This window comes from Arabidopsis lyrata (genome assembly GCF_000004255.2).
Source record: "Arabidopsis lyrata subsp. lyrata unplaced genomic scaffold ARALYscaffold_6, whole genome shotgun sequence".
NCBI classification, from domain to species: Eukaryota; Viridiplantae; Streptophyta; class Magnoliopsida; order Brassicales; family Brassicaceae; genus Arabidopsis; species Arabidopsis lyrata.
In genome coordinates, this window is record NW_003302550.1 from 2,952,951 (window position 1) to 2,975,932 (window position 22,982).

Here is a 22,982-nt window from a genome sequence, read left to right on the forward strand (position 1 = left end):
TAAAGGAAATGGACCACAAGCTACAGAGACTTAAAAGAGAGATGCACAACTTGCAAATGCAGAATAAAGAGAGCAGAGATATTTATCTAAATATCTACTTCTCTTTGTTTACTGTATGGTTAAGTATTAATAACACAGAAACCAGGATACCATTTCTCAGTCTCTGTCTGGTTTCCTAGTTTCACTGATATTATTCCTGTTTAGACGCTTACTGGGTGGAGGAATCCTAAGGCCAAAATGGGATCTATATATTTTTGAATAAAGTGAGATATCTTACATACATATGTCACATAACCCCCATAGTGAGCTAACCTGGTTTGGTTTTAGATTGAAGAGATTTTCTTCAAGGGGTTGACTGGGTTGTCATTTGTCAATGCAAGGCCCACTATATTGGACCTATTGGTCAATGGTCACCACTGCAAGAGTAAACTTGTCATACAGTTACAAATTATGGCATTTACCAGAATATCTATTGGTACATGGACAAAGCATGACAACATTCTTCTCTAATCAATCATTCTCCATAGTTCCAACGAAATACTTGAAGAAACTCAACCATATCTATCTCACTTTTGACAAGCATAACACTTCTCTAATTTGAATACTTATCATGTTACCACATAATCGGCATCATTACCTTTCAACACAGTTTTGATGAATACCTTTATCTGTTGAGCGGCTCCATAGACCAACATCAAGCAAGAGCTTATTTCCTGAAATGAGAACTTTATTTTGTTGGGTCAAGAACTAAACGGTTATTTTGTTACTCAAGAAAACTTCTTTATACATAGAAAAATGTTTTTAACAGTCACTAGAAAAAGTCGCGGGAAAAAAACACTCCTAAAATTGAAAGACAAACAAGGCTGCAACTCTTACAAAGAGCCACTAAGTAATCTTCAGTCATCAGAACTGTAGTCGCTGGACTCAGGCAGAGACGGGACCGTGGCACAACAGAATGCATCTTTGTCTTTGAGAAGGAGACAGCTTCCATCAATGTTCCATTTGAGGTCAGATATGGAGAAGCCCGGAAGGGGATTGCATACACAGAAGGCACCCGAGGGAGTCCACATGTAAAGGTGAGAACTTCCAGTGCATAGGAGAAGGCGTGTGCAGGTTGGGTCCCACACAGCGGCTCGGATGGGTTCTTTCTGAACCAGGATGGCTGCAACCTCGAGGCGGCGCATGTCCCATATCCACAGAGCAGTGGGCATACTGTCGTTTCGTGTGCATATGTACTGGCTGTCTTTGCTCCAAGCCAGAAGGCCTGAGAATATTTTGAAAGATTTTAGCTTTTGGAAGTTAATAACAAGAAGGAAATTTCCAATATACGATTGCAGTTTCCAAGGTTGGATTTGGTCGCAGAAGAAAGAGCTTACCGACTCCTTGTTTTGGGTTAGGCTTGTCTGCAGGAGGTTTCTGGAAAGGAAAAGCTACCGGTAATTCCATGACTTCATACCTGACACTTATATAGCCTTCTGAAGCATCTGGACATAGAACACAGAAGAAAACAAGATAAGATTACAAACATCAAGAGTGGTACCGAAGTTTTCCCTTTCAGAAAATAACAGGTTTGGAATCGGTGCTACCATAATTGCTTGGCATAAAGTTTTCATCCAGCGATAACTCAGACATATCAAGCTGTAATGGTTCATCGATTTCCTAGACAAAATAATGTCCAATAGGTTAGTTAAATACACGCCTGAGTCAGGCTATTAGAAACCTCTTTATCAAAGAATGGAAAGAGATTACCTTGAAAATGGCAGCAGAACAGGGTGCACGAACCGTTGATAGGTGTAAGAACTCAGCGAATGTTTTCCAAGTAAGGTGATTCAGGACCCGCAACATCTGATCATAGCTACCAATAGCAAGAAACTGACCACACGGAGACCAGGAAACAGTCTTGACACCAAGTCCACATTCATATGCCTGGTACTTAAACAGACACCTACCATCTGGAGAATAGATTAGAACCTGCCCAAAGGGTACAAACTTTAGAAATATCCCCAACAAATCAAACATAAGAAACTATCTACAAATAGCATCAAGATCAAAACAATACATACCTTATATTCAAGAGGCGAATCCCACACTACAATAGAACTATCATCAGGTGACCACTCAAGATCAGCCAAGTCCAAGGTGTCAACAGCAAAGCTTCCCATTATCTCCCATGATTGACAAGACAAAAGGTTAACATAATCCTTGCAATCACGCCGTGTACAGATCGCTGCAAACTTCCCATCTTGATTAAATGCAACTCCCTTGGAACCATGCTTCGGCCACTGAACATGAACACACGCAGTGTTTAAAAGAGACCAAACCGTTAACCGCAGCTGAAACTCGGACGTAGTGAGTATATGACGGCTGTCAGGACTCCACCTAGCGTATGAAATACCAGCAGGACCTTCATCAATCTTGCAAGTCCATTCTGGTTGTGTCAATGACCAAGCTTGAATCATGGGTTTTTTATAAAGACCACAAAGAATGTACTCAGAATCAAGAGCCCATTCTATGTAGCTTATTTTATCCAAGCAAGAAAACAATTGCACAACCTGCATTCACATCCATAACATTGAAGATTAGTACATAGATCCAAAAAAAAAAAAAAAACCTCAACGACATCATTATCTATAAGGTTCCAATTTCAAAAATTTAGCAAACCCAAGTTAGTATTATCCAATTGAAGCACAAGATCTAGTTGCATTTGACCATTAGAAGTAAGATCCAAAATCTCGTAGCTGAAATTGCCATTCTAATCAAGAGTTTAGGTGGTATAATTACCAAATCGAGCTAGTTTTTACCTGAAACGAAAACGTATCACGGATCACGAGACGATAATCATTAGCGACGGCGACGTAACGAGAGTTTGGAGAGAAACAACAAGGACCTGTTTGCTTGTAAGCCTCCGTAAATTCCATATTTGAGTATAATGCAAAGAGATTCTACCACAGATTCTCAGAAGATAATAGTCAATGCCTATGATCTTTGATCATCTAAGCTCCTCGATTTACAGTGATATGAGAGTACCAGGAGCCATGGACATCGACTTTCGAGAGAAAAAATTTCAAAATTGAAACGAAAAAGAGATTACGAGTCGGGTCGGGTTTGTATTGGGTGGTATAGCTTTCAGATTGAGACTGGGCCTGAGGCCCATTCTCTATTAACTCGTTCGTTGATGAATGACAATAATAGCCTTATTTAAGAAACAACTTCAAACATATTTTGAATGTTCTCGACTTTCTCGTACGTAAATGCACGTTCACGTGAAAAATGTTTTCCCAACTGAAAAAATGTTTTAACATTATTAATCTATTGTTTAGTTGTGAGATGCATTCAACATTACATTTATATATAAACATAAATTAAACCTTTTAATAGAACTATTGAAAAAATAGTGTTGTTGCATTTTTTGCATATAGACTTTCACTATAAGCAGATTCAACATTACATATAAACAAAAAACGTTTAATTGTAATCGTTTTCTTTTAATTTTATGAGAATCAGCTACATGTTGGAACAGCTCGACCAATGTCGTTTACCTCGGGGGCGGCAGGGGCGTTTTTGAGGGTGAGCAACCGGCGCAAATGCACAGGATCCAAAATTTTCTATTTTAAAAATTCTCTGCTATTTTGAGGGCTCAAATCTTTCAAAAATTTCTAGACATAGAACGACGGCTGCGATTAAATATTAGGTTTTATCTGGGAAGAAAAAGATGAGCATATGAAACCGTGACTTAAAAAAGAAAAGAACTTTGGACCAATTTTCCATTTTAAAAAGGCCCATTATTTCCAACAAAAGGCCATTATTAGTTTTAGTACAGGGTCTACTTTTTCTTTGAGCCGGCCTTGCCCGGGGGTGCGGGTGTACCTGTACCAGCACCACCAGGCGCACCAGCACCTGCACCTGCACCAGCACCAGCACCAGCAGCACCTGCACCTGCACCAGCACCAGCACCAGCACCTGCACCAGCACCTGCACCAGCATCAGCAGCTGCACCAGCAGCTTCGGGTGTACTTCCACCGCCGCCCGATTGATCTCCAAACTTTCCAGTAAACGATCTTCCTCCCCAAGTTGCTGTCCAAGTTCCTCCATAACTAAAATTTGGCGCAGCTTGGGGTGATGATGTTCCTCCCCAAGATCCTTTAAAAGTTCCTTCATAATTAATCTTTGGCGTTAAATTGAACGGAGTTTGGGCAAACATAGTTGGTGGAGCTCCTGTTGCAGGTATATTGTTCTTCGACTTAACTCCCATGCTGCGCCTACATCACACACACTATATATGTCATAATTTAATAAAATTTGATTTTTAAAAAAACATTCTACCATATGAATAATATATAAGCGTAAATCTTGAGTGATTTCTATATTATTTGTTTGGTTTTACTAAATCAACAACCTAATGAGAGCAATGGCCGTAGCTCCAAGGGCGCCACCGGCCGTAAACCCTGTGGTTAAGAGAGCAGTGGCTATCGTGGCTGGTACGAGAATCGGACTAAATATGATGAAAAGCGGTGTGGTTACGGTTAATGCCACGGCTGATCCAGCGAGTGTTAGACCCGAGAACACGAAGAAGACTATAGAGGCCACGACAGCGATAACCACCTTATAAACCTCCAACAACAGAATGAGAAAAGAAAACATTTTGTGATAAATGTTAAATTTCGATGACTGAGATGTGTTTTGATGGACTTCTTCGGCTCATACTTTGTTATCGGATGGTTGTTAGGGGTCTACATGCAAAACGATGTGAGTTTAAATAGAGATCTACGTCACGTCACCTGCTTTCTTTTGCTTGTCTTTTTATTTGGGTTGTCATGTTTTTTGGACCTTTTTTTATTGGGTGAATTTGCCCAGTAGCCATATTTAGACCAATAATAAAGAATATAGCCATCTAATTTGAGAAATTAAGCAAGTAACCAAAAACCCTAAAAAGTTACAAGCTAATTACAAGTCCACCCTTACATTATTTTTCTATTTTCTAATTTGCCATAACGATGGAACCCAAAAGTACGGCTACCGGAGCACTCGTCGTCGGAGTTACCACCATTGCTATCGCCGGCACAGCCGTTGCAATCCCTTAACACTGCCCTCATCTCCTCTCTGATCCCACTCTTCCGACTTATCTTATGTTGCAGGATTGGTGAGATGTGAGATTTGGTTGTTGGGGATGATGACGGTGACGGCGAAATTCGGTTGGGCTTGAAGAAACCCAGAAAAAAAGAGAGATGGAAGAAGAGATGGAGAGGTGGTGGTGACGTTATGGTGGTCGTTTTGGTGGTGACGACTGACGATGATGGTAGTAGTGGTGGTGATGACGTAGTTGTGGTGGTGACAAATGACAATTTTATATAGTGGGGTTAAAATTGTTAATAATACATGTAATATACACAATATCATAGTTCTATGGTTAGAATAGTTAGATAGTGAATTAAAGTTTTTTTTTTGGTTATACAGCCAAATTTCCCTTTTTTATTTCTTGTTCTTGTAAAAGTTCAAACATTAATTTTCGTGTTGTTCACGTTTATGGTTGGAACATCCTAAACTAGGTTCTTCTAAAGATAATCCAAGGAGGCGACATTTTACCTAAGTTTGACGGATACAAGCCTGCTTGATGTTACAGATGATATACTTGTACTGAATCTCGAGTCGCCTCGATGAAACTGCAATATGCAGTAAGTGTTCAAATCTTGCAAAAAGATATATAGTTCACTAAGCATGTAACTGATTCTTGATCCTCTATAGTTCTTGCAGTTTCAATATAACAATGTTTGAAACTCTGAAATTTACAGAAGAAAACAGAGTTTATGGGCTAAGTTAGTATTACTACTTAAAAGTAAGAAACTAAGAATAGGTCAAAGTCAACTAAACACAAAGAATAATTGATATGCAAAAGCTTCCTTCACAATCTTCTTGACCAAAAAAAAAACAGATCACATCACATCCTTAACTCTCTTTATAATCCAACACCAAAATCTCTTTCTACATCACTCCTAAACCCAAATTCCATAACATCACTCTTCAGCGATGTCTTCCTGTTCAAGAACGAGAACAAAAGCTCCAAGATCGGCCAGAAGCAATAGAAATGGCGGTTTCTCTTCCTCATCAGCTACAATTGTGGCTAATATCGACGATGTCTTGATTCAAATCCTCTCTTTTCTTCCAATCAAAACTCTTTTAAGATTCAAACGCGTATCCAAACGCTGGCTTTCGCTCATTACAAATCCCGATTTCTCCAACCGTATCATCAAGTCCAATCACCCCTTGCCCATCTCTGGCTTTTTCTTACACTCACCAAGAGCCATCAAGTATAGTTTTGTCTCTCTTGATGATGAAGATGACGCAACCAACCAACGGATTTCATCATCATTACCGCTTTGGTTTACTGATCATCAAACAGATATGATCATAATGCAATCAACCAATGGCCTCCTTCTCTGCCAATGCTCTTGTGCTTCTTCCAACCATTTCAACACAAATTACTATGTTTACAATCCGACGACGAAACAGTACACTCTTCTCCCTCAGATCACTGGTCACATCGCACTCTCTCTAGCCTTTGATCCTTCCAAATCTCCTCACTATAAAGTCTTTTGCCTCAGAGGAAGAAGTAACAACTCTGTTTCCTCTGCCTCTGACTCTGAACTTTACCACATAGAGGTTTATTCCTCCAATGAAGGACTTTGGAGAAGAGTTGATCCAGCTCTAACTTCTCCTTCAACCTTTATAGAGTTCAGCTACTCAGTCTTCTGGAATGGCGCGGTTCACTGGTACGGTCTCAGCTCTAGAGATTGCCTCTCCTTCGATATCAGTAAGGAGGAAATCAAGATTCTCCCACTCCCTGATCTTGACGATGAAGAAGCGCTGCTACCTGATCCCAGGACATTGAGGTTTTTGGATGAATCCCGGGGAAATCTTTACTATATCGAGGTAAATGATCAAAGTTCTTCAGATTTACCGGTATACGAAATGGAAAGAAACAGCTCAAGCTGGTCCATGAAGTATAATGTTGATTTAGAGCCTCTTGCAGCCGCTTTCCCCGAGATGATAACCGAAGACTATACCAATAGGCGGATCTACGCGTTCTCTGTCATCGGTTTCGTAAAGGAAGAGACAGATGCGGAATCTTACATTTTGCTTCACATTCCAAATAAGGCTGTAAAATACAACTTCATAGACAAGACTTTCAAGAAACTTTGTGACTTCAAGCCATTGGTCAATGATGCTCCTGAAGATGCGTTTTACAGATTCCAAAGAACTTTCCCATTCATCAAGTCTCTTGCTAATGTCTAGTAGTAAGTTTATTTTTCTCTGTAAAATGCATCCCTATGTAAAAGCTTTTATTCAAAAAAGATGATTCTAAAATTTCCCAATCTCTTCAAGTTTCCTCAAGACTTGTTTGACGTTTGGCCTAAGAGAAGGCGAAGGAGAGCAACAAGACATTGCAAGCTGAAAATACATGAGGACACATTCTTCACTCAGATTATCATCACTTCTGATAATCTCAGGACGGTATAAATCAGACAACCTATGATCAAGAACAGCATTCCTCATAAAATCAGGAAGATAGAACTCATCATCGCCCGTTGGATTCTCGTTTATCGGTTCTTTACCAGAGACTAGCTCAAGCATGATCACACCAAGACTATACACATCACTCTCTTTGCTCACTTCCTTCATCTTTATTAACTCAGGAGCTTTGTATCCCTCAGCTGCAGAAACATCAAGAATCTCTTGTCCTGCAGCTAGGTTCAAGAGCAAATGCAAACCGAAATCAGAGATTCGAGGTTCGAAAATCGAACTCAGAAGAACGTTCTTGGACTTCAGATTGCCATGGACGATTGGTTTCTGCATTCCTGTGTGGAGATGATCAAGAGCTGTAGATATTCCAATTGTGATTCTTAAAATATTAATCCATTTTCTTAATTCATCATCTCCACCTGCCAAAACAAAACAAGAATGTAATTTTCTTGTTAGTCTAGATATTTGCTGAGATTGATGTTCTTAGTGTAAAATTTTGTCTCAATTGTTCTTACTAAACTAAAGAAGTGGAAAATGACAGGAAAATAAAACAAAAATAGTACAGACAAAAGACAAAGATTATCATACCTTATATTTTCAAAAGCTTGAAAAATAATAATATTTAAGACAAATAATGAAAGACTGAATTATATGATCCAGCTAATGTGCTTAATTCCAGCTGTGTGGTTCTCTTTTGGATACTCTAGACACATTTTTAATCTTTCATATTTTAAATTTATATTTCTATGAATATATATGTATGTATGTACATATGAATCATCATCATCATGAGAATGGTAAATTTTCCGGGATAATAGAATCTTCCCGGGAAAACCCATGAAACAAGTAACCACGAGATTCCATGGGGTTAAAGGAAAAAAGAAAAAAGTTAACATTCTTTACTTTCTGTCGGAAAAAAGAAAAAGTTTGGTCCTTTTTAAAACATTTTTATCAAGAAAACAGAAAAAAAAAAAAAAAAACAGAGACGTACTTCTGATGAAGTCGGAAAGATTCCCGGAACCGAAGAAAGGATGAACCATAAGCTTCTCTCCTCTGTTTCCAGCGTAGAAACCTAACAGAGGAACCAAGTTCTCATGTCGAACAAACCCAAGTGTCTCGATGATGCCGTTAAACTCTTTAGAATCCGATCTCACTGTACACACCGGTCTAAGAAATCTAAGAACCCTAATCTTGCCGCTTCGTTGCAAAGACGCTTTGTACAAAGTACCGTAGCTTGATTTTCCGATGACTTCTCCGGGAGCATCGAGGATATCGCAGATCGTGAGATCTTCTCCGCCTTGAAAGGATACGAGTTCCTCTGTTTCCGAAGAGAATCCTTGTTTGTTGTGGTCGAGTGATTCGACGTCGTATTGATCTGAGTCAATAGATGATGATTCTTTTCTTCTAAAGCAGATGAAGAAGACAATGAAGAAGATTACTATCAAGAATGCTGATAAAGATACTCCAAGTAACATTGTTATAAGTTGAGTTTTTCTCATCTCATGAAACTTTTTTAGGTGAGAGAGTTTTAGGAAAAATGGGTATGGTGTTAATAAATGAGAAAAAATGTATGAATATCGAGTATTGTGAGATTTGCAGGAAAAAATCTGAGAAGAGAAATGGAAAGTGTGGAATTTATTGTTTACAGAGAAAGAGAGAAAGATTGATAGTGATGGGAGATGAAGTTGATATATAAGTTCAGAGGACAGATCTAGAATATCTTTTTTATTTCCTTGTATCAATGTTGACTTTATGATTTCTTGAGCTTGTAAGGGTATGTGTATATATGTATTTACATATATGCAAATACTATTATACTACTGTATTTTCCAATTTTACTTTCATCTTAAGTTCTCAACCAATTATGGTGACCTAATTAATAATTCCAAATTGTGTTTTCCTCACACGTCGTTATTTGCTCCCGGGTTGATGTTTTACAGTTTCACAATTTAGTAAAACTATTTTCGGAAAATGATATCTCGAGTAGAACGTTTTAGTTTCTTTCAAGGTAAATATTAATGAGCGACCGTGGTAATTAATTGTAATGATCTCAAGAAAATTTGAAGAACGTTGAAAGTGGTGATGATAAATTAAATGTTGGGTTTGACTAGTGATGGTGGTTGAAGTGCGTGGGGTACATATTTAGTAGATCCTTGATTGGATGTTTTATCCGGCAAGTTAGGGTCAGACTGGTGGAGAGCAAATAAATTGAACGGAAGTAAATACAACTCCTAACTTGAGAATGAAATTAATTGAGAGTAAAAAAAATGATTTTAGAGGAATAATTTTTTTCTCTTGGTTGATCAATGTTGAGGAAACTGTTTTTTTTTTTTTTTTTTTTTTTTTTTTTTTTGTAAAAGTTGAGGAAACAGTTCTTCTATTATTACCATTTTTTTCTGTTTTTCAGCTGAATTTATGTCTCTCTATTTATTGTTGATTGGTGAAAAAATTATAGAATTTTAAGTTATATTTATTTTTGCTACAAATTTTGCAGCCAATCAAAACTTAAGTTATATTAAGAGAGAAGCCGGTTAAGCAATCACAAAAGGTCTAAGGGAAATGGAATCTTGTTAATGGTCGTCGTGGTTAAGGTTTACATTTTGCACTAATGATCTTTTAGTAAGTTTGCTCATGTATTGGCTCTCTTTTTCTTTTAAGCTTTTATATGTTTTTCCCTTAACTAACAAAAGAAAGTTTCTATCTCCTATACTCTCTTTAAAATCATCATTTTTTACATAAATATTATTTGATAAAATATGTGATTAAAATTCGTAACTTGTCATTTAAAGTTTGTTTCATATAATTTTTTTTTGTTAAAGGTTTTATTCACTATTATGTTTGCGTAAAACCTAGGATACCATGTAGAGTTGCTAGTTAGTGAATAAGTATGATTGTGTTTAGAGCAAAGACTGAAAGTAATGATTACTGAGAATTGACAATCGACATCACGATTAATCTATTGTTAGCTGTAAGCTTTGTCTCTATTCCTTCATTAGACGGTTGACACAGATGATGAAATTCACTTTATTCAACGGCTCGAAGTTAGCCAATTTGGGTTCCACTGACCACTATCCTACCACGTCATCATCATTTTAAATTGTTCACCACTAAATACGATTGTGAAAGCATAATCGTTTCATAATCATAAATTGCACGATACATATTGGCTGGCCTTTTATAAGTTTATAACAAATTCTTATGTAACTACAAAGTACTATAGAACCACCTCATATGAGTTGGAAAGAAAAAAAAAAAAAAAACACATCACGAGCCCTGGTCTGAAGACGTTGTGATAATTAATGAAATCAATATATACAAAGCAAAATATAATAAGGGGATAAATCCATTTCATCTAGTTAATTAGCTATAAATTGGGAAGATGGAAATATGGATTTTCTTTAGCATTACAGAAATGATCATAGAAATATTCTACTAATATTAAGTGCATGGGCCAACAAAAATAAAAAATGGATGAGGTTAGCATTTAATAATTATTGACAATGAAACGTTGGCCGGCAGTTTTATTATATGGTCCCAATGTGACATGTAAGTACTATGTAGTTCATACTCCTGATAAAAAAATTGTGATTCGGACTCGAACAGAAGACAAAAAAATTTGATGACAGAAAAGAGAATAAAACTGTAAGTTGAATATAATTGGCTTGTTTTCTACTCGTATATAATGAATAATTAAGGTCAATGTAGTATGTTATCACTGACCGTATAAACTTATTTTAGTTCTTGCAAGAGAGATCTCTCATACTATTAGCCGAATATATTTTTCACTTTATTTCAGGTGTGACAAGTATTACCAAACTTGTGTTTGGTTGACTGGCTATGACGAGCACGAGGTCTTTGACTCATTCATTGCATTCATTTTCAAGTTGTGACAAACTGAAACTTTCTTTGCGCTTGTCTTATGTTTATTACTAAAACTGTGTTGTGCTTTGTAGTCAAGGATGTTACTACAGCCTAAACTTCTAATGGATAATGATAGGCAAGATTCTCAAGAGTCCATGCTGATAAAACAGTACAATCAATCGAATCCGGTGTAAATTCGATGAGGATTATATATTTTCAGGTATTATAAATGAAAAACTAAGATCATTAACAATTAGTCAGGTTGGCCGAGTGGTCTAAGGCGCCAGACTCAAGTTCTGGTCTTCGAGAGAGGGCGTGGGTTCAAATCCCACATCTGACATTACTTTTGTTTTTTCTTACCCAATTTTTTTTTTTTTTTTCATCCTTTTTCTTACCCAATTATACAAAATCCCCAAATCAAAACCCTAAAAACCCAATTTGTGATCAGATTGCGTTATGATATAATTTAATCATGTTCCTTTGGGGATCAAAGTTACTTGGATTCGTGCAATTGAATCGTCGTCGTTAGCCCAGCGAGGGACTTTGAGTTTTGCATCTCCAAAAAAAAAAATGGCTACCAAAAGTGACAACAAGGTTAATCTCTCACGCATGTTCAAGTATTTACTAGGTTCGTCTTCATTGTGTGTTTTTCTTTTTCGAAAATCTCTCTTTGCATTAAGCTTCTAATTGGTGTATTTGTCCATGATTCTGGATTTGAATTTTGGAATTTTAGCTACGCAGTTTCTATCAAGAAGCATCCCCTTCATATTCAATTCCTGGATCGTGAGGCATCTCACCGAACAAGACTATGCGGTAATGAATCCTTGTTTTACCAGTCGAATGTTTATCTTCTTTGATTTTGCCAATGTTTGTGCTTTAAGCTTCATTTTATGGTAAAGATTGTTTTTCTTTTTGTTTGTTTCATATTTCCAAGAAGCAACACTTATGCAGTTGTGTTCCAGGAATCTAAAATGTGATTATATAGTTGCTAAAGTATGGACTCTTAAATGTGGAAGATTGTTTTGGTTTGTGTGCCTGGAAACAATTATGAAGTCATGTTTTTTAGCTATGCTTGATTTTATTAGTTTCAGAATTTCAATGGGTGTGATTTTAATCTCGATCTATCTTTCCTCATTGAAATGCAGCTCTACGCTGTCCAGTTCCATCTTTTTGTTACTTGTGTCTTGTTTCTCAGCCGGGAGGGATTCCGCCGCGCTTGCTTGCGGGCTAACATTAAACGGTATGCATTAAGCAGTTTGCGCTGATCCTGTTCGCATATTTGGCTCTTGGCTAAGTTTTTGGTCAGTGATATAAATATTCCTTAAATTCGTGCTTCAGTGATGGTCCTGGATCAGAGGAAAATGTGACTAGGCTATTGAAAGTAGCATGGGTGACAGTACCACTCGGAATAGCTATTACTATTGCAGCATGCATTTTTGTGTTATGGTGGCAGAACCTTAGTTACTCCGACACATATGCACAGGCTATCTTGATTCACGGTATATTGCTGTCATTTTTTGTGCCTTTATCGTAGTTCTTTTGCTTACAGCCTTGGAATTTGAAAGTTTCGGTTTTGCGATCATTTACTTGTGTGTGTAATTATTGCAACATCAGTTGATTTTTTTTTTCTCCCACTACGATTTTTTTCTTCTCTAAGTTCACCATTGATTCATCTCGTCCTTACCTAATAATAGTTTTCAAAGTAGTCCAAGTTTAGCTCATTTATATATAACAGAATGATTAATCAACTTCTTTTTTTGTCAACTTAAGGACTAACCTACTTAACATGGCAGGCTTCGCATGTGTACTTGAGCTAATGGCTGAGCCTTTGTATATCCTCTCTCAGACACTGGTGAAGCTAGAGTTGCGACTCTTTGTTGAGATTGCCGCTACATTTGCACGCTGTGTAACTCTGTGGTCTCTCATAGTCAACCAAACCAACATGGTACAGCTCTTGTACCATTCCATTTTGTTATGGGTAAAAGAAAGCATATATGGTAGAACTATAATTTAATTATCATCAACATGTTTAGGAAAAAGGAATAGTCTTCGCACTGTCACAAGTTGCTTATGGAGGTTCCTTGTTTCTTGGCTACTGGGCTTATTTTCTCATTTGTGGTGTTCTCAGAAGTTCAGATCTCTTTCCTTTCAGGTTTGAGTTCTCTATTATTTGATTCCTTAACTCATGATATGCTCTAACCAACTCATTCATTTCCAAGTAATGTTCAACAATCTTTGTGATGTCACAGACCTGGGAACTTCATGGATTTCGATAACAAGCTCTCGAACATGTGTATGCTGTTTACTTTTCAGTCCTTTCGAAAGTTGATCCTTCAAGAAGGTGAAAAATTGGTCCTTGTATGGTTAGATACACCTTATAATCAGGCGGTATATGGGATCGTCGACAAACTAGGCAAGTCTCTTTAATAACACAATGCAAATTATCTATGGCTACAAAGGTTGCTTAGAAATGTTTCTTACACAATTTCTAAAACTCCAGGTAGTCTAGTTGTACGCATGGTGTTTTTTCCCTTTGAAGAAACTTCATACACTATATTTGCCAGGTTCGCATCAGGTTCATTTCTCTCCTGAGTTTAGTGTAGTTAAGTATATAATAAATCTCAATTATAATGTTTCATGATATTGGTTCAGATATTTATCTCCCAAGATTCTTAGTGGTCATTACCATATAAGGTTTCTATTTGTGTCTCTCTCTCTGTTGACAGGTGATTATCAGGAAAGGAAAAAGAAACTCGGAATTGGCTTGACCGAGGCCTTGAAGCTTGTGATATTAATAGGTATATTCCTATCTATTTGCAGAGTCTCTAAAACCTAAATTATAGATCCCCGATTATTTTTGTTCCTCAATGTAGATAAGACTTTTGAATCTAATCTTTGGTAATTTTCTGAATATGTGAACTTCCTGGGAATTTATAGGTCTTATATTTATGGCATTTGGCCCGAGTTATTCATACTCTCTCATCAGATTGTTGTATGGTGAAAAATGGAGCGATGGAGAAGCTTCCTTGGCCTTACAGTTTTATTGTCTCTACATCATCGTCCTGGCCATGAACGGTTAGTGATCATATCTAGATTAACTAGTGCTTATGGACTTATCAAGCTTCTTCTTTTGGCGGTTACTATTTGCATATTTCAATCTGTTACTTTGTAAACTCTTTTGTCAGGAACCTCCGAAGCATTTTTACATGCAGTTGGAACAGAGAATGAACTGAAGCGCTCAAACGACATGTTGCTTGTATTTTCATTGATTTACGTCGCGTTAAATATTCTGCTTATAAGATCTGCCGGAGCAATAGGTTTAATCATGGCGAATTCCTTGAGTATCCTTCACCTATAGATATATAGACACTTCAACTAGAATCAGCTATTGTTTATCTCTTTTTGTCTTCTTGACTTCTTAAAAAAAAAGATATGATATTTAGGATCATCTATTCAGGGAAATTCATCCAGCATTACTTCCAGGTATGCTTGATTAAACTATAGAATTATGTAACTGCCCCATTTTTTAAACAAAATTTGTAATTTAACCTCCAAATTTGTCTGCAGGGCACTTCTTCATTCTCGTTCCGAAAATGCTTTCCTTTAGGTTGGCAAATTCTTATCCTTTCGAGCATAATCACTCTCATCTCAGAGAAAACCATCCTCGATCGTAAGAATTTCTGGGAAACATTTCCTCTCCATTTCGCCATCGGTTTCATCTGCTTCTGTCTTTCGGCCATTGTCATGTAAGTCCTCTCCTATGGCTACTACAATATCCATTTCAGAAAACCGACATCTACGGTCTTGTTTCGGTTCAATATGCAAATTGTACTTTCTGAAATCTTGTGTGTTTTCTCTGGTAGATACCGGCGTGAGAGGGTGTTCATCAAAAGAATCATACATTTCAGGGATTATAATCACGACGACTGAAGAAACCGGTATATGTCCTTGTTAAAGTACGGTTTATAGGTTTACTTACAAGAGAGTTTTAACGCTGAGAAAGAGAAAGTGAAACTTTTGTATTACCGAATCCGGCTCTATTGGAAAAAAAAACCTCAGTTTTCTTAGGAGTTTTTAACATGGAACTCTTCTTTTTTTTTTTTTTGTCATCTAGAACTCTTCATTATTTTTGTTTTTTTTGATAATGGTTAAATCATCTCATGAATGGAAGGTACAGCAAGATTGAACCAAACAAAAAAAAGGTTTGTTAGAAACTGCATACTAATTGACCAAAAAGGTATTAATTTCCTTAGAAACAATGTGACTTGCCACACCGATGATTCAGACCAAATCCTAAAATTAAAATAAATATTTTAACCTGCGGGTCATATTCTAGTCCTAAATAAATCTAGAGTCTCCACTCCCTAAAAAAAAAGAATTTTGATAATTTTAATAAAATTATAGAGAGTAAATAAATGAAAGATTCTAAACAATTGCTAGAGAGTATTCTATAATCTTCTTGACTAGTTTTTCCAATAATCTCATAAAGTTTCCGAAACAATCTCTCTATTTTGATGATATTTTTTTATGATTTTATTTTGTTAAGAAAAATGTATAAAATCATAAACCAAAAACATAATAATATAATTCATTAACAAGCAGAAATTCTTTTGTTTTAGTTGAATAACACAACTTTTATTAACTTTACAAAATTCTGAATTCAATAACCCCAGATTTATGAAGATTTTATTGAAGACTTTTTACAAATCAAAAACTAATAACACCAAACTTTAAAAAAGTTTTGATTGAATAACAACAAATTCTACATAAGATTTGAAGTCATTAAAACACTATTTAAATCACAAATCAATAACACCCCTTAAGCCAAAAATATTGCTATTCCCTATTTTTTTTTTTTTTTTTGGGCAAACTGCTATTCCCTTTTTTCAAGCAGGTTTTTCACCTATAAAAGAGAAGGCTAATTCCCATTGAGGTAATCTCTTGTGTCCTCTCTCTCTCTCTCTTTCGTTTTTTCTCTCATTTAACGGTAGGGTTTTTCAGTTCACAAGTGGAGGAAGCAATCAAGAAGCCTTACACGATGTGTGTGTCGACCTTTCGGTTATATTGCAAGGGGTTGGTGTGTGAAGAGGTGATTAGGGATGAGAGTAAGCAGATCGGTGGTTTTGGTGTGGCCATCTGTGACCCAGAGGATAACCGACTATTTGAGATGAAGAAAGTTCTGGGAGGTGAAGAGTCCACACACCAGCTAGTTGCGGAATTGGCTGCCATAATTCATGCTTTGAATTGGGCGTTGGAGCTTGATCTGGGAAGTGTCACGTTCTTCTGTGATGATTCCAATATCTTAGAATACGTAACTACTAAACCCTAAAACTTACTTATTTTCATTAGTAGACTATTAGTATGTGTATTTGCTAGGTTTACGTCTCATATTATATTTTCTTTTTCTATGTGACAGGTGACAGGTAAAGCTGAACCAAACGAGTCCACGACCACTATAGCAACACTTGTCAAGGAAGTGTCTCTTCTTCAGAGCAGATTCTCGTTTTGCGAAGCACTTCCTGTGAGCAGGGACATCACTTTTGTCCTTGAGCATGCCAGAGCTGCTATAGCTTCCCAAATCAGATGGCGTGAAGGTGACGTCTACATGGAGACTTGTCCATTATGCTATGAACACGTTCCATCTGATGAGAAGTTTGAGGTACCTGGTTGTTTCCACCGCTTCTGCGTTGATTGCATTAAGAAACAAGTCGAAGTGGCACTAGAATTGGTGAAACCAGTAAACTGCCCAAGCTTGGGTTGCAACTCAGAACTACAGAGAGAGGATTGTGAAGGTCTTTTGGAACCTAAGCAGCTTGATCTTATGACCAAACACAAGAAGGCGAGCATGATCAAAGGTTCAGAGAGAGTATATATATTGTCCCACATGTGACAATGTAATGGCAAAGCCCAACCTCATTGAATACACAAAATCGTTCTTCGTTGATGCTGAGCTGTCAGGAGTCAGAAAGTGCACGGAGTGTGGGTATTGTTTCTGCGGAAAATGCAAAGCAGGATGGCACTATGGCATGACATGTGATGAATTCGTTAAATCAGAGTCTATTGAGACATCTCCTGAGGCTGAGGAATGTTACGAAGCTTTGGCTAAGAGTCTTGGATGGAAGAGATGCGGAAATTGCAAGTTGATGATTGCACATGATGGAGGTTGCAACCGTATAATCTGCAGGTACACTCTCTTTTTTTTTTTTTTTTTCACCCATCTGTTGAATATTGAAATAGAATGTTTACAAATTACAATCAAGGGAGAAACCAACTTTGAACCATAAGAGAAACAAATGACATTTCCAATCCTACACCTAGGACAGATTTTAACAATGACAAATGAGGAACCATCGCAGCATTGCTTCAAGTTTTTCAGCTCATCACAGTGAATTCCCGCACAACAAACTATGAAGACGGGCGGCGACACAAATGACGATAACTCGTAGACAACCATTGGCCTTCTCCGAAAATGATGCGTCTCCATCTCTGATTGCTTTTGTGCAAATTATCCCGGTTGAAAGAGCATCCAGATCCGCTCAAAGAACCGTCGGACAACCTATAATCGCCCAAATTCCAAACAACAAAAGACACACACTATCTAAGACTTGAACGCAACTAAATAACTAGACATGTGGGAGAAATTCTCCAGTCATAAGCTCCATCCACTGAGAATAACTAATTCAAACAGAGGAAGAGAAACAAACCCAGAAGCCCGAAAAAAGAGAGCCAGAACAAAAAGATCTGGAAGCAAGTGAGGAGGACGACAACTCGCGAGAAGATCAGAGAACCCAGAGAGCCGCTGAAACCCGTCGCCGAGCACCATCACCAACTGAAACAGAAAGCCGATGGAAAACAGACAAACCCCTTAGCCATGACCGGATCCGCCTTAAGAAGGGACATCAGAGCCATCTCTTCCACAAAACAAAACCCTAATCTCGCTACGCCCACCTCGCTTGCCACCGCTAATCTCACCGGCTTTCGACTAAACTGCAATAAACCTAAATTAAAGCTACTAGGGTTCCTCTCACAGCGCCGTGAAGGCCGCCGGAGAGGAAGAAAGCCAACGAAAAAGCCTCTGTGTTTCTCTGCTTTTTTTTTTTCCTGCCGAAGGAAAAGTTTTGCCGATTTTTTGCAGGTACACTCTCTCTTTCTCTGAATTTTTATTTCATATATAGTGTGATAATATTGATTTTGATCATTTTGTCTTCTTAAATCCTCACAGCTGCAAATTCGAGTTCTGTTTCGCCTGTGGAGCTGAGTGGAACAAGGAAGCCAACTGTAACTGCCCGCCCCATGATGAATCCTAGTAGGGAACGGGTTTGGAGTAAGAGGACTAGTGATGTTTTTGTGTTGCATTAAGTACGGTTAAGGATTTGGTTTTTGTACTTCAAATTTTCACAAGAGTTATTTTGTCTTTGCACTCTTCATTATTTTTCTTTTTGATAAATTGGTTAAGTGTACTTCATTGGTCAAGAAGAATGACGTCATTCGGGGTGGAATCAAAATCCTAAGAAAAGAAAATAAATATAAATTACCAATAAAATAAATACAGTAGAAATCAGAGGATAATGAATTACTCTTTTTTTTTTCTCTATAATAACATCATAATATAGTGGACAAAAAAGGATTGAAATTTCTTTAGAAACACATATAAAACTAAGAACTTGGCGTTATCCAAAGAAACATAAAATAAATCATATGAAAATTCAAAAATTGTACTATTTGATATTTCTAAACTATTGGGTCAGAATTATATAAACTCTGAGATCGTGCCATAACGGTTATTAATGATTCTGTTTCGGAAGAGTTTCTTTTTCACCATATCAACGCAATGGGTGCTTAAAAATGGTTCTTAAGAGTATTAAAATAATAAATTTGTAAAAGTGATAGTTAAGAGATTGTATTTTTGGGTTAAGATTTTTGTGTGATTAATGGTAGGCTCTTAACAAGTGGTTCTTAGAAAAAAAAATATTAATATAAAAATATAATTTATAATTATAGAAAATTTAATAATTGTTGCAAATTAAAAAATTTAAAACATACATGAGATACAATTTATAACATAAATATTTTTGTTTTAAACTTAATTTCTGGAATATTTTGTCCATATATGCTCGACCAAATCCTTCTTCAATTGTTGATGCATATTTGGATCACGAATCCGAGATCTAGTGGCCATCATATCGACGATATTTGAAGGCAAATCTGTAGAATAGGTGAAATCTACCCGTGAACTTCCTGCAGATTCCGCTTGTTCGAATTCGGTAGTATCATACAGAGTATACCCATCTCGTTCATCTTCTACTATCATATTGTGAAGTATTAAACATGCTCGCATAATATTTCCTATTTTGACCTTATCCCAACTAAGTGCCGGATTTTTCACAATGGCAAATCGAGCTTGCAAAACTCCAAAAGCACGTTCGACATCTTTACGGCAAGCTTCTTGATGGGTTGCAAATAAAGATGCTTTCTCAGTTTGTGGAAGTGAAATAGATTGGATAAACGTAGCCCATTTAGGATAAATGCCATCAGTGAGATAGTAACCCAAATGATAGTCGTTCCCGTTTACTGTATAATTCACTTTTGGTGCTCGCCCTTTTAAGATGTCATCAAAAACCGGAGAGCGATCTAGAATATTTAGATCATTTAAAGTACCTGGAGGTCCAAAAAACGCATGCCATATCCAAAGATCTTGGGAAGCTACAGCCTCTAAAACGATCGTTGGTTTTCCAGAGGCACGTGTATATTGTCCTTTCCAAGAGGTAGGACAATTCTTCCACTCCCAATGCATACAATCGATGCTTCCCATCATCCCGGGAAATCCTCGAATCTCTCCAATAACGAGTAGCCGTTGAAGATCTTCTGCATTGGGTTTTCGTAGGTACTCATCTCCAAAGCAATTAATAATTCCCTCAACAAAATGTTCCATGCATTTTAGCGAAGTGGTTTGACCAATCCGGAGGTATTCGTCAACCGCGTCAGCCGCCAAACCGTATGCAAGCATACGAATTGCTGCCGTACACTTTTGTAGTGCAGAGAAACCGTACCTGCCTGTAGCATCTCTTCTTTGTTGAAAGAATTGAATTTCTGCAGAAAGTCGATCAACAACACGCATGAATAATGGCTTGTTCATTCTAAAACGGCGTCGAAATAGATTAGGAGGGAAAGTTGGATTTTCTGCGAAATAATCGTTCCATAACTGGATGTGGCCTTCTTCACGATGTCTTTCAATATGGACTCTTTTTTTCCTCGGTTTTCTGGCTTGTTGAGGATCACCGTATGAGTACAAAGAATTATCCAATTCTACCTGGAAAATATTATTAATTTCTTCGTCTAACGATTCGTCGAAATTATCATTGGACGACGAAGCCATTTTGTATGTAGAAAATATTGGATTTTTTTGGTATGTAGAAAATATGGTTTTTTAGAAGTAGAAAATGGGCTACGTTTATGAGATGTTGGTATTGAGTTGTTGGTTTGAGAAGTAGAAAATATGGTTTTTTAGAAGTAATAATGAGATGTTGGTATTGAGTTGAGAAGTGAGAACAAAAAGCACTAATGAGATGTGGTATTGGTTTGAGAAGTGAGAACAAAAAGCAATAATGACTTATGGTATTGGTAGAAAATGTTTTACAAGAGAGAATGAGAATGTGAGATGGTGAGAACAATAAGCAATACATGTTGTTTTTATATAGCAAATGAATCAAAAAAATATGTGGTCTCGGAGAGATTGAGTTTATGTTATGTGGTTCACAATGCGATCCCAAATATGTGGTCCTCTTCAACATGTCCTCTTCTTGTCAGCTTCAACATGCCCTCTTTCTTTTCACCTTGTCTTTTTGCTTCACGGGTTGCTAGTAATATTCTTTGGTACTATCCTGCACAAAAACACAAACAAAGACAGAGTCTGGCAACAATTATATCATACACTTGAACACAAACAGAAACACTTAAAGAGATCAATGCATCATTAATTATAAACTTCAACAGAGTCTGTTACAAAGATATCAGACACTTGAACACAAACAGAAACACTTAAACACAAACAGAAACACTTAAAGAGATTTTGATACATAAATAAAAAAAGAAAAACAAAGTCTAACAGAAACTTAAACGCAAACACAAAACAAATGCAAGCTTGTTCTTCAAAACATTATCTCTCTAATCAGCTTGTTCTTAAGGTCTTCCTCTATTTCAGTAAGAGGAGTAGATTTTGATAGAAGACTATCAAGCAACCGCCTATTGGTTAGCTCCTTCTTCATTGCATGCTCTTGCTGCTTCATTGCAAAATCTTGTTGCTTTATGTCCCAAATAGTATGTATCCTTTTCAATGATGCTTCCCCTTCTTCTTCAACAGTAGGTAGATTGTTGGCTGGCTTTTTCCCTTTGGCCTTTGCAGCCTTGGCTGCCTTGACACCAGGAGGACGGGGTTGAGAAGAGTCAGAGTCTCCATTGCCTTGGGAAGCTTCTGGACCGTCCTCAGTCATTCTTTTTTTGGTTTTTCCAGTCTCTTTCATTCTCTGTGATGCAGCCCATTTCTGGTCATGCTTTAATTCTCTCCATGCATGCTCTAGCTTGAACTCCTTCTTGTAATCAGTCTCGTAAATCTGATGAGCTAGCTTCATCAAGTCATCATCGTTCTGACCACTTGTCATTTGATTTGTTGCAGCTTGGTACGATCCAACAAACTTGCATACCATCTTGTTAATCTTTGCCCACCTATTTTTGAAATGGCTTGGCGGCCTCTCTTTCAAAGTAGAAACATTGGGACTAGCTGCATAGTAGTTTGCAATCCGATTCCAGAAAGCAACTCCTCGCTGCTCATTACCTATTATAGGATCTTTGCTTGTGTTTAACCAAGCAGAAATGAGTACCACATCTTCTTTGGAAGTCCATTTGTTCCTCTTTCTTGGCATGCGTGTAGCAGGAATGTTTTCAGCTTCACTTGGTGACCATTGAGAGCTGAAAACAGGGACTTGAGATTCACCAAGATCAATACTTGGTGAATCCGTATCAATGCCATTGGGCTGCAGGATTGGGGTATCTTGTTGACTGGTTAGGAGATCCATAAAGCCGGCAGTTTGATTAAAAGGATTCATGAAAGATAGAATGAGTTTCTGAGTGTTTTAGTAGGGAAATGAAAGAATGAATTTTAGAAAGAATGAGTTTGCGGTTATATAAGGGATGTGTTTTAGAAAGAATGAGTTTATGTTAGGTGAAAGAGTTAGTTAATAGTTAGCAATCAATGCAAAGAAATCTCTCTTCTTAACACAAACTAAACATCAAAGCATTAAACTGAGAAGTAAAACAGAGAGAAAGCAACAAATATCTAGTCAATTATCTATTACCCACTAACAAAACAGAGAGAAAGCAACAAATAAAGAAAAGACAGTTATCTACATGCATTTATTAAAGGACAGCCAATACCAATGACACAATCAATTCTAATCCAATGCATTTATCACAAAACTGACACACCAAAAAAAACTCAAGTCTCACCTAATCTTAATTGAAGAATAATCAATGTTCTAAATGCAGTTAAAGATGGCATTGACTTACCCTAATGTCTGAGCCTGCAGTTATTCTCCAGAGTCGTCCTT

General features: G+C 37.1%; 6 protein-coding genes, 3 long non-coding RNA genes and 1 other non-coding gene across 11 annotated transcripts; 6 read left to right on the forward strand and 4 right to left on the reverse strand.

Moving 5' to 3' along the window:
• Window positions 1–744: 744 nt before the first annotated feature.
• LOC9307349 (WD repeat-containing protein WRAP73) lies at window positions 745–3,094 on the reverse strand. Its single transcript, XM_002873272.2, has 6 exons — window positions 2,802–3,094; window positions 2,064–2,552; window positions 1,750–1,971; window positions 1,587–1,659; window positions 1,377–1,484; window positions 745–1,264 (listed from the first exon to the last, which is right to left on the reverse strand). The coding sequence occupies exons 1-6, from the start codon at window positions 2,916–2,918 to the stop codon at window positions 897–899; spliced, it is 1,377 nt and encodes a 458-aa protein (XP_002873318.1). The 5' UTR covers window positions 2,919–3,094; the 3' UTR covers window positions 745–896.
• Window positions 3,095–3,653: 559 nt separating this feature from the next.
• LOC9309387 (oleosin GRP-17) lies at window positions 3,654–4,731 on the reverse strand. Its single transcript, XM_021021954.1, has 2 exons — window positions 4,397–4,731; window positions 3,654–4,259 (listed from the first exon to the last, which is right to left on the reverse strand). The coding sequence occupies exons 1-2, from the start codon at window positions 4,639–4,641 to the stop codon at window positions 3,824–3,826; spliced, it is 681 nt and encodes a 226-aa protein (XP_020877613.1). The 5' UTR covers window positions 4,642–4,731; the 3' UTR covers window positions 3,654–3,823.
• On the forward strand, window positions 4,661–5,587 carry LOC110227532. Its single transcript, XR_002331239.1, has 2 exons — window positions 4,661–4,746; window positions 5,136–5,587. It is a non-coding gene; the product is annotated as an uncharacterized LOC110227532 (long non-coding RNA).
• A 379-nt stretch (window positions 5,588–5,966) lies between these two features.
• LOC9309388 (F-box protein At5g07610) lies at window positions 5,967–7,312 on the forward strand. Its single transcript, XM_002871233.2, has one exon. The coding sequence runs from the start codon at window positions 6,025–6,027 to the stop codon at window positions 7,288–7,290; it is 1,266 nt and encodes a 421-aa protein (XP_002871279.1). The 5' UTR covers window positions 5,967–6,024; the 3' UTR covers window positions 7,291–7,312.
• On the reverse strand, window positions 7,285–9,821 carry LOC9307350 (putative kinase-like protein TMKL1). Its single transcript, XM_002873274.2, has 2 exons — window positions 8,510–9,821; window positions 7,285–7,937 (listed from the first exon to the last, which is right to left on the reverse strand). Exons 1-2 carry the CDS (start codon window positions 9,015–9,017, stop codon window positions 7,357–7,359), a joined length of 1,089 nt encoding a protein of 362 aa, XP_002873320.1. The 5' UTR covers window positions 9,018–9,821; the 3' UTR covers window positions 7,285–7,356.
• Window positions 9,822–11,635: 1,814 nt separating this feature from the next.
• TRNAL-CAA lies at window positions 11,636–11,719 on the forward strand. Its single transcript has one exon. It is a non-coding gene; the product is annotated as a tRNA-Leu (tRNA).
• Window positions 11,720–11,819: 100 nt separating this feature from the next.
• Window positions 11,820–15,544, forward strand: LOC9309389 (protein RFT1 homolog). Of its 2 annotated transcripts, none has more exons than XM_021021952.1 (14): window positions 11,820–11,973; window positions 12,121–12,192; window positions 12,525–12,619; window positions 12,718–12,878; window positions 13,173–13,324; window positions 13,413–13,531; window positions 13,629–13,792; window positions 13,880–13,954; window positions 14,106–14,177; window positions 14,317–14,454; window positions 14,565–14,720; window positions 14,810–14,862; window positions 14,947–15,125; window positions 15,243–15,544. In XM_021021952.1, the coding sequence occupies exons 1-14, from the start codon at window positions 11,950–11,952 to the stop codon at window positions 15,307–15,309; spliced, it is 1,527 nt and encodes a 508-aa protein (XP_020877611.1). In that variant the 5' UTR covers window positions 11,820–11,949; the 3' UTR covers window positions 15,310–15,544. The 2 variants fall into 2 exon arrangements, with proteins under 2 accessions (XP_020877611.1, XP_020877610.1); XM_021021951.1 differs by having other exon boundaries at window positions 11,821–12,007; window positions 12,113–12,192.
• Window positions 15,545–16,323: 779 nt separating this feature from the next.
• Window positions 16,324–17,697, forward strand: LOC110227875 (E3 ubiquitin-protein ligase RNF216). Its single transcript, XM_021023778.1, is given in 3 exon segments — window positions 16,324–16,690; window positions 16,796–17,238; window positions 17,240–17,697. Coding segments are annotated over 3 exon segments (1,140 nt in total). The 5' UTR covers window positions 16,324–16,417; the 3' UTR covers window positions 17,664–17,697.
• LOC110227876 lies at window positions 17,635–18,394 on the reverse strand. The gene is made up of 2 exons (XR_002331534.1): window positions 18,084–18,394; window positions 17,635–17,935 (listed from the first exon to the last, which is right to left on the reverse strand). It is a non-coding gene; the product is annotated as an uncharacterized LOC110227876 (long non-coding RNA).
• A 44-nt stretch (window positions 18,395–18,438) lies between these two features.
• On the forward strand, window positions 18,439–18,799 carry LOC110227877. Its single transcript, XR_002331535.1, has 2 exons — window positions 18,439–18,514; window positions 18,602–18,799. It is a non-coding gene; the product is annotated as an uncharacterized LOC110227877 (long non-coding RNA).
• Window positions 18,800–22,982: the final 4,183 nt, after the last annotated feature.

Coding starts and splice junctions, on each gene's coding strand:
- LOC9309387 (XM_021021954.1), bottom strand. CDS start 4,641: ATGTTTTCTTTTCTCATTCTGTTGTTGGAGGTTTATAAGGTGGTTATC. Junction 4,260..4,396: donor ACGGCCATTGCTCTCATTAG/GTTGTTGATTTA, acceptor TGTGTGATGTAG/GCGCAGCATGGGAGTTAAGT.
- LOC9307349 (XM_002873272.2), bottom strand. CDS start 2,918: ATGGAATTTACGGAGGCTTACAAGCAAACAGGTCCTTGTTGTTTCTCT. Junction 1,972..2,063: donor ATTCGCCTCTTGAATATAAG/GTATGTATTGTT, acceptor CCCTTTGGGCAG/GTTCTAATCTATTCTCCAGA. Junction 1,265..1,376: donor TAACCCAAAACAAGGAGTCG/GTAAGCTCTTTC, acceptor AAATATTCTCAG/GCCTTCTGGCTTGGAGCAAA.
- LOC9309388 (XM_002871233.2), top strand. CDS start 6,025: ATGTCTTCCTGTTCAAGAACGAGAACAAAAGCTCCAAGATCGGCCAGA.
- LOC9309389 (XM_021021951.1), top strand. CDS start 11,950: ATGGCTACCAAAAGTGACAACAAGGTTAATCTCTCACGCATGTTCAAG. Junction 12,193..12,524: donor TCACCGAACAAGACTATGCG/GTAATGAATCCT, acceptor ATTGAAATGCAG/CTCTACGCTGTCCAGTTCCA. Junction 13,325..13,412: donor TAGTCAACCAAACCAACATG/GTACAGCTCTTG, acceptor CAACATGTTTAG/GAAAAAGGAATAGTCTTCGC.
- LOC9307350 (XM_002873274.2), bottom strand. CDS start 9,017: ATGAGAAAAACTCAACTTATAACAATGTTACTTGGAGTATCTTTATCA. Junction 7,938..8,509: donor TCTTTCCGACTTCATCAGAA/GTACGTCTCTGT, acceptor TTGTTTTGGCAG/GTGGAGATGATGAATTAAGA.